The sequence below is a fragment of the Antechinus flavipes genome, chromosome 2 (assembly GCF_016432865.1).
Source record: "Antechinus flavipes isolate AdamAnt ecotype Samford, QLD, Australia chromosome 2, AdamAnt_v2, whole genome shotgun sequence".
Taxonomy (NCBI): Eukaryota; Metazoa; Chordata; class Mammalia; order Dasyuromorphia; family Dasyuridae; genus Antechinus; species Antechinus flavipes.
In genome coordinates this window covers 642220600-642237691 of record NC_067399.1, presented here as the reverse complement: position 1 = coordinate 642237691, position 17092 = coordinate 642220600, and the positions used below count along the sequence as shown (strand labels likewise).

The 17092-nt window shown below is 42.6% G+C and overlaps 1 protein-coding gene across 50 annotated transcripts in view; it reads right to left on the bottom strand.

The window, feature by feature from the left end:
• The window catches only part of LOC127551993 (stomatin-like protein 1), a 41474-nt gene extending 25025 nt beyond the window's left edge, over positions 1–16449 (bottom strand). For 22 of the 50 annotated variants that reach the window (XM_051982296.1, XM_051982282.1, XM_051982307.1 and 19 more), the window contains exons 1-4: positions 15872–16449; positions 3418–3527; positions 1675–1824; positions 150–798 (exon numbers count right to left, since the gene is read on the bottom strand). In XM_051982296.1, the coding sequence (XP_051838256.1) occupies positions 502–798; positions 1675–1824; positions 3418–3527; positions 15872–16016 (702 nt within the window). In that variant the 5' untranslated portion in view covers positions 16017–16449 and the 3' untranslated portion in view covers positions 150–501. Of the gene's footprint in view, positions 1–99; positions 799–1674; positions 1825–3417; positions 3528–15871 lie in introns of all 50 variants that reach the window. The other 28 variants (XM_051982292.1, XM_051982285.1, XM_051982291.1 and 25 more) reach the window with 4 other exon arrangements.
• Positions 16450–17092: the final 643 nt, after the last annotated feature.

Sequence of the window (17092 nt, the reverse complement as noted above, 5' to 3'; positions counted from 1 at the left end):
TTCTAGTCTCTCTGTCTCTGTCTCTCATTGTCTCTTTTTTCCTCTTTCCCCTTCCGTCTCTCTGTCTCCGTGTCTCATTGTCTCTTTTTCCTCTTTCACCTTCCCGTCTCTCTGTCTCTGTCTCTCATTGTCTCTTTTTCCTCTTTCACCTTCCCGTCTCTCTGTCTCTGTCTCTCATTGTCTCTTTTTCCTCTTTCCCCTTCCCATCTCTCTGTCTCTGTGTCTCATTGTCTGTTTTTCCTCTTTCCCCTTCCCGTCTCTCTGTCTCTGTGTCTCATTGTCTCTTTTTCCTCTTTCACCTTCCCGTCTCTCTGTCTCTGTCTCTCATTGACAATCGTGCATGAAGCCAAGAAATGGGGGAATACGGATGACCCCCATGTCACTTCTAACCCTAGTACTGTGATCACTTCCCATCTAATGTAGACAATAGATTTATTCCAACTCATAGCAGAAATATTCCTTCCAGCTTCTCTTTGATGTTAGCATTTTCCTGTTCATTTTCTATCTCATGAACAGATATGATGAGATAGAAAATCTCCCCTCCCCCTGTCCTGGACCCTGCTTTGGGGACAAATAAGATGCTAGGGTGCTTACCAGGAGCTGTTCCCCGATCTTCAGCTTTTCCATCTGGATCTCGCGCAGCGGCTTCTTCAGCAAGGTCTTGGTCATGGCGTTCTGGGCCGTCATGCGGGTGGCCGAGTTCAGGTCCTTCACCATCATCACTGAGAGCACCGGGTCCCAGATGCGGAACTGGACGTCCGCCCCCACGGAGACCAGGGCGCCATCCTTGGAGGTCAGCTGGAAGGGAGGAGGGGTCGGAGCGGGCCCGGTTCTGAGCAGGGTCGGGCGCCCGTCTCCCCCACACACTCAGACACTCCCCGGGACGCCAGAGCTATGGCCGCCCGGGCCCGCTCTGCAAGGCCCGCGGGGGGTGTGGGTGCCGGCCCGTAAGACACAGAGACTCACAGCCTCGGTCACAGACCCCGACGACCTAACAGCCAGTGCACGTGGGTCCTTGCTGCGAAGGGAATCTGGCCCTGGAGAGGCAGGCGCGGGTTTGAGTCCCATCCATGAGGACCATGTGGGAGAGGGGAGATCACCCCCCCAAAATCTACAAAACACGGGGCCTGGACTGGCTGGACTCTGGATTCCCTCCTACTGAGAGAGGGGGCAACGTGCTGGGACGGGCAAAGACTCACTGAGGTGGAGAGCTCCCTCCGACGTGTGTGGGCATTCTCTCCCCCAGATCTCCTCTGCCCCTCACTCACCGGGAGGGGAGACTGGTACGGGAGTCATTCACCTTTCCCAACGGGCCCTGGGAACCCCCCTGGGGACCCCCCAAACTGGCCGTACCAGGAAAAGGTTTGCAGAAAGGATGGGAGCCGTTGTCTGTGAGACTTAGCCCCTCCCCCGTGCTTCTTCATTAGTCTCGTGTTTCTGAGGGTGTGAGCTTCCCCTCTTGTGCCCCATGGGGGGGTGAGCTCTCTGAAAGCAGGACCCCCCTCTTTTCCTTCTGGGTCTCCCACAGTGGGGGGCTGGGCCTGCAGATGGGCTTGCTGGGGCAGGAACCAGAACAAGCTTCCGCCATAAGTGACCCTTCTGCCCTTCCCGATGGCCTCTTCCTGTCCACAGACCCAACAGCAGGGACGATGGGACCCAGGTAGCCCTTCTCACCTTACAAGGAGGGACGTTGAACGCTCTTGTCCTCAGATCTACCCTCTGCCATGAGTCGATGAAAGGAAGCACGAGGACCATACCTGGGCCCTGGGGGCCCCGGATCCGGCCCAGACGAAACACGACCATCCGTTCGTAGGTAGGGACGATCTGCAAACGAGGCACACGGGAACAGATGGGGGCGCGGGGACCAAGATGGCCCCTGCCCCGGAGACCCCACACTGGTCCCTGCGACAGCCTCTGATGCCCTCGGTCCCATCTAGTTTAAAATCTCCCTTCTTCCTGCTGGAAAGTCGACCTACGAGGAGGGCAAAGTACTGTATTCCCTTTCTGTTCCAGAAGCCAGCAAAGAAACCTAGTTAAGAGAATAAAGTGAGACCCAACGAGGTCATGACTTGCCCCACACCACTAAGCAACTGATGGATCACGGGGCCAGCTTAGAACCTCCCAAGCACGATCCATGACACAAAACCCCCTTCCCTGGTCCATCCAGCTCAGGATTCTCCAGGTTGTTTTATGGGAAAAGCAGGTCATCCCCCAAGTCTCTCTCAAGTCTTCATCATTCTATCCAAATCCTTCCAAGGCCCCCTTGTTTTTCCTCTTAGGGGATGGATCCCATACGCACCTCCTCTGCCGGATGGTCATCTAACTATTTTTCCCAGATTGGCCTGGCAGGTCCAACTATCTGGGATTGGTGAAAAAGTCCAAGTTCAGCTTCTCGATAGCTAGACTGATTTTCCGGCTCTTGAATATGTCATTATTCAAATATAATTATGACTCTCAGGGGCAGCTGATAGAGCACCTGTCCTGAAGACAGAAGGACAGAGTCCAAATCTGTTCTCAGACACAATACTTCGTGGCTGTGTGACCCTGGGCAAGTCACTTAACCCCAATTGCCTCAGGGGGACAAATAATAACTCTTTCTTATAAATGACTCTCAAAGGGGTACAAAGTGGCCCTCATATTTGTGACATATCATCCTCATTTTAGAGACAAGTCAAAAGTGCAATGAGGTTGTTCGTCAGAAAGGCAGGATCAAGGGATCACCTACTAAGAGCTGAGAGGGTCCTTCAAAAGCTTTCTTGCCAGTTCCTTCACTTTACAGATGAAGAAGCTGAGAGCCACTGAATTTAAGTGATTTTTATTCAAATCCCACAGATGGCAAGTAATGGAATTGGAATCTGGGGCTTCTGACTACAGTTATCTGGCTATTATGGCCCACAGATGGCAGACTCAAAGCCAGGTCTGTGGCTCAGAGTCCAATCCAATTTTAGCAGACCATGTAGCTACTCCAGAGTCTTGTAGGCCAAAGAGTACCTTTCTGGCCTACATATGTAAACATAGATGTATATGTATATAAGATTCCAGATGTGGAGACACAGCCATCACAGTCGGCGTCAGGACACGGCCTTTTGTTCTGTCTCTGCTCACTTCCTGATAATTAAGGAGAAGGGCTCTGGGCTTGTCCCAGGGACACACGTGGACTGGCTGCATTCTCCAAAGTAGAACCATTGTTCCTAAGACTAAGAAAGTACCTGGAATCAATGAATGGGGCTCTCCTGTAGTAAGTCCCCATGCTCCAATTTCCTCCCCTGACTAAGTGGTCAGTATTTGTCGGCCATCTTGGGCCACTGCAAGGAAGAAGGGGAAGGAATAAGGCAGGAAACCCCAGAGTCCTCTGCAGAGATTAGAGCTGCTGGGCAGATCGTGCAGAGGACGGTCCCCAGCCCTCCTCAGTTTTACCTTCAAAGCAAACCATCCGGAAATGGGAAAAGTGACCACGAGCAGCAGGAACACCAGGAAGCTGATAATGCTGTGGCAGATGTAGGACGGCCAGCTCTGGGGAGAGTCTGCTGGAGAAGGAGACAGAGGCAAAGGCTAAGCAGCCACTCAGAGCGGACCACGAGGGTGGGCCGGGAATGACTGCCAGCTAAGGAAGCTTCATCAGGGAAAGGATCCCGGGCTAGGAGCCAGGAAACTTCAATTCTCCCACTCACTTCCTCATTTCTCTGGGTTCCTTGAGAGTGGGGACTGTTCCAGAGTAATCTGGCAAACAGGAGGCAATTAAAAAATGTTTATTGAATTGTTAAGACACCTCCATCCCTCCAGTCACACAATTTTGAGATATTCAGAGGGAGTCTTACCTTCTGTCTCTCTTATTGTACCCTGATTCAAGCCCTCATCAACTCTTATTTGGATCATCACAGTAGCCCCCCAGTTTCTAGCATCCTCTCCGAGAACAGCTGCCAAAACAATCTTCTTAAAGGACAGGTTTAATACTGTCATTCCCCTGCTCAGGAACATTCATTGACTCCCTATTTCCTCAAAACAAATCAACAAATTCAGCTTGACATTTTAAACCCTTTTAGTCTGTTCCAGCTCACCTTTTCAGATTGATTTCCTTTCAGTCCCTTCATGCTCATGGCCAGTTCCATCCAGCCAATCTAGACTGCTTGCCCACTCAGCCTTCTATCTCTCCCTGGGCCTTCCTGCCCAAGCTATCTCCTGTGACTGAAATGTGCCCCCCTCACCTCTGCCCCTTGGGATCCTAACTTTCCTTAAAAGTTCAATTCCCCGTTTCACCCTTTGTGGGAAGTCCTTCCTGATTTCTTGAGCTAATCATTTCCCCAAATTATCACATGTACATACATAGGCTTACAGAGCTACGAATGAATGAATGAATAAAACATTTTAAGTCCTTCCTATGTGCAGAGAGCCATGCTAAGGACTGGGGCTGCAAATGAAAAAGTGAGAAAGTCCCTTCCTCGAGGAGCTCCCAATCTAACAACTTACATGGGAGGTTGAGCTGTAGCACCATCTCCATGCATAAAACCACACCGAACCATTTCCCAGCGCCAGGGATTTTGGTGGTTAGAACTTATGGATACATAAACGTGAGCTATATTCCCCTGCCCTAGAATGGAAGCTCCCCGAAGGCAGGAGATGTTTTCTTTTTGCCATCGGATCCCAGCCCCTTACATAGTGCCTTGAAAATATGAAGCGCTTAATGCATGCTCACTGCATTAAATTGTGCTGGATCTTGGGTGACTCACTTCCCTATGTTTCAGCTTCCGAATCTGTAAACTGATACTGTCTGAGGTTCTTTCCAGCTCAGTTTCTTTTTCTGTAAAATGGGGATATAAATGGCTACGATTTCACAGGATTGTTATAAGAATCTAAGGGGAAAATATAAGTAAGGTGCTCTACAGACCTTAAAGTGTTATATAAATATCAGTTATTATTATTTGTTATTATTGTTACAGACTTTCTCTGGTTCTCAGCTACATAAAAAAGTGACTCATGCTCTAGCTTATTACCTCACAGCCTTATTTTTGTGAGAGAACTTATATGATGCAAAGGTTTAATTTATCCTTTTTCTGAAAAAATAGTCTATTATTACTGTGAGAAATGTTTGCTGGCCCATACTCCATCGGACATCACTGATAGCTGGAGAACTCTCAGGACCAGAGAGTGAATTAGCACCCACACCATTCAGCATATTGACATCACTGGAACACAAAGGAGGACCAACTTTCAATACTCTATGAATTGCAATAAGATCCTCCTCCCGATTCAGAAAAATAAGATGATCGTCTCATCCCCACCTTTTATTGCTCCACCCCTCTCTCTATCTTGCTACCCCCCAAACCCTATTCTTCATCCTCACTGGGACCTCCGGCCCACGGTCTTTTCCTGGGCTATCACCACATGCACTGGCTACACTCCTCCCTTTCCCCATCCTGATCTTCTAGTGAACAAATTCAGCTCCACACTTTCCTCTGTGCTGGAGGCCCTTGTTCCCTTAGCTGATTGAAGATGTTGCCCTGGCAACCCTCAACCTCAGACCCTTCCCAGCATCAGCTTCTTTTCCTTTAGGTTATGTGAATGAAACTGGAGAAACACCAAAAACCCAACCATTCTACCAGCTCCAATAAAATGTATGACCCATAATCTCAACTGGGTCCTCACTTTGGCACAGTAATATTTTCGCATCTCTCTAATGGATTCACTCTGTTGCTCACCAAGAGGCTCCTCCTAAAATTTTCCAGTTCTCCTCTAACCTCCCGTGGCTCACCCTCCCACTTTCTCTCAGCTGAGTACCTTGCCTCACATTTCACTGGGGGAAATTTGACAGAAGCATCCCTTCTTCCCTCCTCCTCATCCCACATCACTCAGACATCTGCCTCTATATCTTCCATCACCCCTGGTTATGGGGAAAAGTGATCTTTCTCCTCACCAATATCCACAAATGAACCCATTCCATCCCATTTCCTCCAGCCAATGGCTCCTCAATCTCCCCAATCCCTTTATTCTTCAATCTCTACCCTCTGGCTGCTTCCCAGATGCCTACAAATACCCACATACCTCCCCTATTCATTAAAACCCCAACCTTGAATCCATCATCTTTGCTAGCCATCATCCTATCTCTCTCTTCCCATTAGTGACCAAATTTCCTTGAGACAGCTGTCTAAAAACAGGCACCTTCTCTCTTCTCTTCAGAATGACTTCTAAACTAATCATTCAACTGAAACCATTATCTAAAATTACCAGCGATCCCTTAATTGACAAATCAAATGGCCTTTCCTCTACCCTCTTCCTTCCTGACTCTCTCCAGCCTCTGACACTGTTGATCTTTCTTCTCTTTCATGGTAACTTCTCACTGTTCTGGTTCTCTTTCTGTTTGAATATCCCTTCTCATTCTCTCATCCTTTTACTAAGGTCATTTTAGGTGTTTAATAAATGCACACTGACTTTTGAGGGTATCACAGGACAAATTATAAATAGCAAGTAAAGTACTTCACTTAACCAAGACTACATTAAAATAGGCAAATCTGCAAGATCCCAGCATCCTCGTCTAAAAATCTATTTCATGTGATAGCAAGAATCTACATGGAAAATAAGAGAAATAGGTCATCTTTTTGCATGGCAAAATCTAAACACAACCCCAAAATTTTAATAAGATCATATTTCTGATCAATATTAAGAAACCTAACATATGCCTTATGTATATATATATTTTGCTGAGGCAATTGGGGTTAAGTGACTTGCCCACGGTCACACAGCTAGGAAGTGTTAAGTGTCTGAGATCAGATCTGAACTCAGGTGCTCCTGACTTCAGGACTGTGCTCTATCCACTGCACTACCTAGCTGCCCCCAATAATTTTCTGAAGGGACTTCAGATGTTTCCTGAGAATCACAGTTCAATCTCCCCAACTTTTGTAGGTTCTTGGCGATCTAAATTACTGCCATCAAAACAGAAACTATTCATCCTTTCATAATGAAAAAAATTATTCTTGGATCAGTAAAAATGTTCTAGAATCTCCTAAAAAAAACTGTTTTTTTTTTTTTAAATCAAGAAACGGGAGAGTAAAGGAAATGACTTGCTGAGTTCTCCCCCAATCCCCTTCAAATTTCTTTAAATAATGGCCCTAGACAAACTTGAGAGCATTAGAACACACAGAAAAATGGAGTGAAATGTTGTCCAGTTGAAGATAGCAGCTACATCCAAAGCCTCCAAGAAAAATAAGAACTAGGCTCAGGCCATGGAAGAACTCCAAAAGAATTCTGAAAATCAAGAAAAAGAGCTAGAGAAAATATTTGGAAGAAAATTGAGAGTGATGAAAAAAGAAATACAAAAAGCTAATGAGAAGAATACCTTTGCTTTTTGCAAAATTAACCAAATGGGAAAGGAGGTACAAAAGCTTACTGAAGAAAATAATTCCTTGAAAATTATAAATCATTTTTAAATTAGAAAATAGAAATAACAAATGGAAGCTAATGACTTTATAAGAGATTAAGAAACAATAAAACAAAACAAAGAATGAAAAAATATAAAACAATGTGAAATATCTCAATGGAAAAACAACTGACTCAGGAAATAAATCCAGAAGAAATCATTCAAAAATTATTGGTCTACCTGAAAACGATGATAAGAAAAAGAACCTGGCCATCATATTTTAAGAAATTATCAAGAAAATCTGTCCTGATATTCTAGAACCAGAGAATAAAGTAGAAATTGAAAGAATCCACTGATCAGTTCCTGAAAAAGATCCCAAAATGAAAACTTCCAGAAATATTATAAACAAATTCTGGAACTCCCAGATCAAGGAGAAAATGCATGTAGAAAGAAACAATTCAAGTATAGTGGAGCCATATGATAACACAAGATTAGTAGCTTCTACCTTGTAGAACAAGAAGGCTTAGAATATGATATTCTGGAAAGCAATGGAGCTAGGATTATAACCAAGAATTACCCAGCAAAACTGAATATAATACTTTAGGGGAAAAGGTGGAAATTTAGTGAAACAGAGGTCTTTCAAGCATTTGTGATGAAAAACCAGAGCTGAATAGTATATATGATTTTCATATACAGGAGTCAGGAGAAGCATAAGAAAGTAGTCAGGAAAAGGATATCATAAGGGACTTAATATGGTTTACCTCTTTATTTTCCTACATAGGAAGATGACACTTGCAACTCATTATAACTTTTTCATTATTATGGAAGTTAGAAGGAGGATATATAGACAGAAGACATAGGTGTAAAGTGAATAGGAAAAGATAATATTAAAAAAGTAAAGGGTGAGAAATATACTGGGAAAATGGGAAAGGGAGAGAGAAAATGGTGTAAATAATCTGCCATTGAAAGAGGCATGAAAAAGCTCTGACTTATGATGAAAAATGTTATCCATACTCAGAGAAAGAATTGATTGTGTCTGAATACAGACTGAAGCATACTTTTTTTTTTTTTAACTTATTTTTCTTGAGGAATTTTTTGGCAGGAAGGGAGATCTATGTTTTCTTTCACAACATGACTTTTATGGAAATGTTTTGCATAACTTCACATGTGCTTTCTAATAAGGAACTCAAAGGATTTTTAAGAAATGTAAAAAATTGTCTTAAATGTAACTGGGGGAAATGAAAAATATTAAAATGTTAAAGAAGAAATTGAGGACCTCCCCCCAAAAAATGAAGAGGCTATTGTATCTGTAATCTTTGGATTTAGCAATTCTGAAAGCTGAATCTAGCTAAGCTTCAAATAGTTAATATTCACTTTCAGAGTCAGATCTGATTAATGAGAAAACAAAATTGAAATACTTCAACAGGAAGACAGATGTCCAGGTTTAGACAGTCATCCAAAAAAACAGCTTACCACTCAGGATTGTAATTTAAAAGTCTGCTTCACCGTATGAAAAGGAGAAGAAATGCAAAAGCTGAAAATTTATTTAAGGAACCCAAAAAGAAAAAAAAAATAGTTATCCACTTGTTATCATACTTTCATATCCATGGCCAGTACAAAGATCCAGAGATGGAATATGGAAAATGTGAGGAACCACACAAAGACAGTTTGGTTGGACTGGAGAGTAGTGGGTAATAAGGCATTAAATGCCAAACAGAAGATTTTATATTTTATATTGAGTAGAAAGGCAACATGGTCCATGGTCCATGAACTTCAGGAAAATCCCTAAAAGGAATGAACTATTAAGAATATTTTTCAGGGCTCATGATGATAGCATGATAGTGGGCAAATGCCTGATGATACTTCTATCCCAAATATGCTAGATTTATGTTTCTGGGTGGGATTTGGAAGGCCCACCAAATTAGTCCATCAAGCAGGCTCAGACTGAACTGGAGGTGGGATATGAGATACTCAACCCAAGCTAGAGAAAGAAAAGGTAATATTACCTGATCAGGTCTGATATCCCCACACCTGATGAAACAATATTTCCCTTAAGTCCAGTTATGAGATTCTTCAACGTCAATGGAAAATTTTTTTGTATCAATCATCTGATCTGACTGAGTTTCTGGCCAGCCTAGCCTTGCTCCTGAGTTATGCATTAAATAAATCTAGTCTCTAAGCAACAAGCAGGGCTTCTCAGTCATGAAGGGCTAGGTTCAAACAATGTAATAATGTTTTTTCATGGCTACACATTTTAAGAAATCCATATTCCTTCTCTGATAACTGATCCCATACTTGTCAATCAGTGCTGGTCCTTTAAAAAAATGCATTTTTAAACAATATTTTAAAAAAAAGAAAGAAAAATGTACATCTTTGGAATAAAAAAAAATAAAAGCAGAAACTTAAAGAAAAATACATATTTCAAGAATAAAGTTATAGAGAAAAACATTTTCTCTTTTTTGTGGGATTTTTTCCCTCTAAGAGCAAATATTGCAATACTTGTTATTTTGATTGAATACAAACATTTGGGGATGAGTGGGATATCTATTTTTCTGATTTCAAAGAATTGTACTTACTTTCCCTCCCAACTTGGAAAATCCCTAATTTTTCCTCCAATTAGAAATCAGATTATTTAATCCCGTAGCCTGGGTTATATTCTATTGTTTTCTTTTAATGCAAAAAAAAAAATCTGTCTTTCTTTGTATTTAGGATCCAGTGCCTAGCAGAGGGGCTCTATTTTTGATTTGTTGTACAATTGGTGCACTGACAATAAATCGGTATGCTCAGAAACTCAAACCTTTGTTTCCCAGTCATTTCAATCAATCTACCTGCCACAATTCCACTTGGTGGACCACTATATGCTTTACCACATCCCATGACTCTTTTCCCCCTCTTTTCTTCCCTTTCTCCCCTACCCCCTACCTAGCAAACCTCAACCTATGAACCCTCAACATTTTTCATCTGTCTAAAATCAAATTCCTAACCTTCACAAAGACAATACATTAATTAACATTTTAGGGTAAAATCACAGGACATTTGAGGAGATAAAATTGATTTAGGCAGCTCATGTGTAGGGCAAACCCTGTATCCAATGGTGGGGAAGGCAAAATGCTGTTCTGGGTCAGTAGCCCAGGAGATTTTAATGCCTGATGTGTAGATGGCTCCCCTTCTACTTCTCTCTGTCCACTGTTACCAATTCCCTCTTTATCTATTTTTTCTTTCTCTTACCAGATTGTATGTTTATTAAGGTTTGCTTACTTAGTAGAGGTTAAATATACATGCACTCTAATTCCTCTGGGAAGTTCAAGCAGTTCACAATTCAATTCCACCTGGAATTGAGGGAGGAGACAAAGTGACAGAAGGAACCTCAAAACCTTTGCCAACAATTAAGTCTCCAGCAAGAAACTTAAGATCATGACACAGGTTAGGTTTTCTTCACTTTGTCAATTTACAAAAAGGGATGTGGAAAAGAGAAATTAATTTGGGAGATAAATAAATGGCTAAGTGGTCTGAGGAGCTAAGGAGGGGATGTGAGAAAACTGGGACACTAATACATAGCTGGTGAAGTTGTGAACTGATCCAACCATTCTGGAGAGCAAATTGGAACTATATCCAAAGGGCTATCAAACAGTGCATACCCTTTGACCCAGAAGTGTTATTACTGGGCTTATATCCCAAAGAGATCTTAAAGGAGGGAAAGGGACCTGGATGTGCAAAAATGTTTGCAGCAGCCCTCTTTGTAGTGGCCAGAAACTGGAAACTGAGTAGATGTCCATCAGTTGGAGAATGATTGAACAAATTGTGGTATATGAATGTTATGGAGTATTATTGTTCTGTAAGAAACAATCAGCAAGATGATTTTAGAGAGATGCTAAGTGAAGTAAGTAGAACCAGGAGAACATTGTACATAGCAACAGCAAGATTATGGCCAGTTCCAATGGTCTTGTGATGGAGAGAGCCATCTGCACCCAGAGAGAAGACTGTGGGGATTGAATGTGAATCACAACGTAGTATTTTCACTGTTGTTGTTTGCCAGCATTTTGTTTTCTTTCTCCTTTTTTTTCCCTTTTGGACCTGATTTTTCTTGTGCAGAATGATAATTATGGAAATAGATATAGAAGAATTGCACATGTTTAACATATATTGGATTACATGCCGCCTAGGGGAGGGATGAGGGAGAGGAGGGAAAAATTTTGGATCACAAGGTTTTGCAAGAGTGAATGTTGAAAATTACCTATGCATATGTTTTGAAAATAAAAAGCTTTAATGAAAAAAGACAAAGTGGCATCTGAGAAGATATATTGGTCATAATTATAAGGATAATAGATTCCTTGTCTGGCGTGGGAGTATACCTGTCAAAGAGAGGTGAAAATGAATTTTCAGGGGACTTGTAAAACTAATTTAAAAGATTTTATATTAAAAAAAGATGAGGGAAGGGTTGGAGAAAACTACTTAGGTCAATCCCCTAAATTAAATATTTCAGAGAGTAACCACAGAGAAGGAAAAAAAAAAAACATATCTGAGAGACCCTGAAATTCATGAGACAGATAATTCATTGTCAGATTGTCAGATACTAGAATGAATATTTCCTATAAAAATGGTGCCAGTAAAGTGAAAGTTCAGAATGCAAATGTTAATATTAAAAACAAGGAAAGCAAAAAAGAAATATATATATATATAGAGAGAGAGAGAGAATAGGAAAGATCAAAGATGGGATAGGGTCTTTGGGTAGGCTTAATTTTATAAGAACTTACAACAGAAAGAAGAAAGAGCTGTTCAAATCTTATTTTATTAATTGTTTTCTCAGCAAAAGAAAATATAAATTCACACAGGAAATGGAAGAACCAAAATGATTATAGGGGAGTTGATTCCCCAAATCAGAGGATATGTAACTACCCTCAATAAATTCAAGTCACCCAACCCAGGTAAACTACCTCCTCAGGTGCTGAAAGAAAAGGCAGAAGTGAGTGCTGAGAAGCTGTTAGAAAGAGATGAAAGAAGAGACACAGAAGCACCATGTCTTTGGAGAAGTGCAAATGGTCCAGTTTTCAAAAAAGGAAAGAAAAAAGAATCTGAAATCATTGGTCAAGGAGCTTCACTTCAATTCCTGGAAAATTGTTTATAAAGGATAATTAACATGAGGGCTGAATAATAAGTAATAAGGAAAGCAGTGATTACAAAGAGCCAAGCACGATTTTATCAAGAACAAATCATGGAAGACTAAGCTCCCATGAATGATTAAACTAATGGATGAGTGGAATGCTATTATTAAATTATTTCATTTAAATGATTAAACTTGTAGATGACATAGTTTGTTCAAATCCTAGAAATACTTTTTTGATAAAGCATCTCATTATTTCTGAGGAAAAGATAAAGGGACAGAGATTAGATGATGCAATTAGATGTTCAGAACTGAGAAAATTAAATTGATATTGTTTCCATTTCTATAACTGATTTAATTCTGTATCACAGTCGACATTTTGTATAACTGTCTAAGTCATATTACTTTGTCTCTGAGTTAAGTTTAAAAATTCAGTTTCCCTATAAATCACTTTTATTTAAAAACAAAACAAAACAACAACAATTAAAAAAACAACAACAAAAAAAAAAAAACCCAGTTATCTCTACGCCACTAGCTGACCAATTGGAGGAAATCTGTTATCTTTACAACACTAGTTATCCCTGCAATTGGATGATAGCATTCAGAATCTTAGAGGAAGGAAAAACTGTTGCTAGCCTCACATTGCTGATTTCCAGCCAATCATGTTGTGCCCCATGCCTGTAATGCTGCGGGATTTGTGACCAATCATATTGTTTTCCCCATCTATGATGCTGTCTTCCAGTTTTTCAATGTGCGTCTTTTTCTCTGTAAAAATGATTGGTCGGCCCTCATCTGCAGTCTTTTTTTTGCCTTGGTGATGAACTAAAGACCCTTTTAAAGGTAATTACTAGCCTTACCAATAAACTAAACATACTCTAAACTTTGCATCTCAGTTTGCCTTCATTTCAATTGTTCTAGAATTCATTGGATGGTTCACAGAGTGGTTATGAACAGTTCACAGTCAACACAGCAGGACATCTCTAGATGAGGATCCATGCTTAGCTCTGTGCTGCTTAACATTTCTTATTAATTATAATTAATACTAATTGTTAATTACCCGTTCTTATTAATGCCTCGAATGAAGGCATACTCATCATATCTGCAGATGACAGAATGAGAGATCACACACTGAATATCAGAATCCAAAAGTATCTTGACAGGCTAGGGCAGTGGGATAAATCTAACAAGCTGAAATTGATAAAGAGAAAGGTAAAGCTGTATTTGCAGACTAAAGCTCAGCTTCATAAATAGAAGCTGCTGGTGTTCATGGCCAGAAAGCCATTATTTTGAATGAATCAGTAGCAGCCACCAAAGAGCCCTGGTCTTGTTGGATCTCATCTGAAGTGCTGTGTCCAATTCCGGATGACTTGGTTTAAGGACATCAATAAGCTACAAAATGTCTAAGAAGGGAATCGAGAATGCTGAGGCCCTAATGCCATGTCAAATGAGGAGCTGGGATGTTTGGAAAAGAGGAGACCCACCCTTTGAAGGAAGGATTCGATTGGTTCTGCTTGCCCTCAAAGGGACCGATACCCCAAGAAAGCCTGTCAAATGTATTATAGTGGGGATCCCTTTTGTGGATTTGTTGGCCATGGAGATTCCATTTTTTGTAAGGCTAGAGAGGGAAGATCTAGATGCAAGGGTCCTCAAACTTTTTAAATAGGGGGTCAATTCACTGTCCCTCAGACTGTTGGAGAGCCGGACTATAGTAAAAACAAAAACTTTGTTTTGTGAGCCTTTAAATAAAGAAACTTCATAGGCCTGGGTGAGGGGGATAAATGTTCTCAACTGCAGCATCTGGCCCACGGGCTGTAGTTTGAGGACCCCTGAATTCTAGAGCAAGTGCCAAAGTAAGGAGTTTTGATTTTATCCTGAAGATAATGGAGACCCACTGAAAGTTGAGGAGCTGTCATGTTTTAGGAAGTGAGTGATAACATTGAGCTTACTAAGTCTGCGCTGGCAAAGGGCAGGGCAGCCCAACAAATACAGCATGGCTGGATGAATGCAAGTTTTTATTCCTGATGCCCTGGATCTTAGTATATACATCTGGGAAATGGGAATAATATTCTTATTCCATTTCTAAATTTAGTTCTCCTTTTATAATTCCCTTGAACTTGTCTATAACTGTTAAGTTCTCGTTAAGAGACTCGGTCTCCCAATTTGTAAAGTGGCAGTAATTCCTGCCCTATATACACCATGGGGAGGTGTGGTAGGCATCAAACTGGATAATTTAGAGGAAAGTCCTTGAGAGAGTACAAAATGGGCTGTACATACATGGGGGAGTGATTGATGTTATCAGAGGTAAGGGCACAGTTCCCACAAATTATAAAAGAGCTTAAAATATCCTATTTCCAAGGCCTTCTAGAATTTGTCACTATAACGCTGCTGAGTCCCATCTTGCATAATGTCAATGGCCTTGACATGACTGATCTGGAACTGGAAGAGACCTTCAAGCTTATCTAATGTTTTTCAGTTGGAGAAACTGAGATAAGATGGTTAAGCAATTGGAGGTCATACGGAGGGGGAATTTCAATATAGGTAACAATAACAAATGATAATAATAATAATAGCTAACATAATAAAGCACCTACTAAGCACTCACTTGATCCTCACAACAACCCTGGGAAGTAGATAAATAAATATGAACTCTATTTTAGATGTAAGGAGAATCGTTTCCCGGCCAAGCTGGGAGGGAGGATCCCAGAGGTGAGACTGTTCAGAAGTGGGGAGGGACCTGGATACAGAGGAAGGGGTGCACTATGGAAGGTAGAGGAGAGTAAGTTTCACTGGGACACAGTCAAACTCTGGAGCACGGGGATTCCAACCCCACCTCCGATCACTACTTGCACAAACTGGCAGGCTTCAGTCTCAGCTATAAAGTGAGAGCACGGCTTCCAGTTCTGCCTCAGTGGTCCCTCAGAGGCCTCCTGTTCCTGAGGCCCCCTCAGCCTAAGCCCTCCCTGGGGAAAACACTAGGAGAGGGACCCGGGGACTGGCCCATCAGCCAGGATGACAAGAGGGCCCAGCCCTCACCCCTGGAAGGGGAATGGTAAATAAGTCCTTGGAGGTTACATTATTTCATTTGGGCCTTAACAGCCTGTGGTTTCAATGTTGCACTTATTACTGTTCTTACTTTACAGATGAGGAAACTGAGACAGGGAGAGATGAAGTGGCTTTCCTGGGAGCACATAGCCAGTAAAAGCTCCAAAACTGGGAGGGAATTTTCCTGACTGAGCTCATTCAGCTCTGCTCAGGGGCCACACTAGCCCAAGTCCCGGTCTCCTCGGGAGGCCGGGCGGCTAACCTCCAGGACCTGAGAGCTGGAACGTGGGAAAGAGGCTAGTAATCATCCCTGCCCCCCCATCCCTTTGCGGAGAACTGCGGCGGGCACAAGCCCTCTCCCCTCTGACGTCACTCACCCACGTCCTGCGCCGGGCTCAGGCGGTCTCGGCTCAGAATGGTGGGGAAGAAGCCCTGCTTGGAGCCATAGATGCCCAGGCTGGACTGCTGGAAGCGGTCAAAGTCGCCCAGGGGCAAGGCCCGGTAGCCCGACCTGCTGAACATGACGTTTGGCGTGAGGGGTCGCTCCGGCCCTCCTCGAGGGGCACGACCCACCTGCAGCCTCGGCTCCGCTCTCTGTTGCTAGGCAATTCAGAGAGCAAGCAAGAGCCGCATCAAGTCCGGCATCAGCCAGTCATAGTCCAGCAGGGTCTCAGCCCTCCGGGCGGGGACCAGGGGCACCTTCCTAGAGAAAGGGGGAAAAAGGAAGCAGACGCTGGGGGCCTCCCGTGCACCGGCCGGGGGCCACCCCCGCCCTGGGGTCCTCCCTTCTTCCCCCGGTCTCTAGCCCATGCACCTGAGGGACCCCTGCCCAGGGGTACCGGCCACCCTCCCCGGCAGGGGCCAGCGGCTTCCTGATCGGTGACGTCACTCAGGAGCCCCAGATGGGGACAGGGGAAGAGGAGGAGCCACGAGCAGCCGCTTCCACCGCCCAGCCTGCTCCAGGCAGCCTGCGCGCTCCCTCTAGCAGGGAGGACCTGGCAGGATGAGCCCACTGCAAGGTGGGACGTGCCCCCAACAGCAGAGGGGTGCCAGCGGGCGGTTCCCGAGAGAGGGACTGACAGCCCACCCTCAGGGGTGGTTAGGGCTTAAGACAGGATGTCCTGAGGGCAATCTTTAAAATGCACAGTTCCACAACATATACAAACGTAAATAGTGCATATTACGTTATTGCAAAATCAAATACAGTACATGAATTATTCATTGCACCAAAACGCAATTTTAAAAATTCACATATAATGGATTTGATACACGTAATATACATGTATAAAATCCAATAACATGGAGTTATTAATTAGACCCAAAAATACAATTAAAAATTTTTTATAACTACATTTATTATATCTGTACAAAATCAAATAAAGTGCAGAAGTTATTAATTGGAACAAAATGTGATTTTAAAAGTTCACATATAAGATGAATTTTATACAATAAGTATTACATATTATATATTGCATACATTTTATATATCATATATAGTAAGAGTATTACATATTATATCCACATAATCAAATAAAGTGTAAGTATTATTAATTTTACCAAAATGCAGTTTTAAAAATTCATATATTATGGTTTTTATA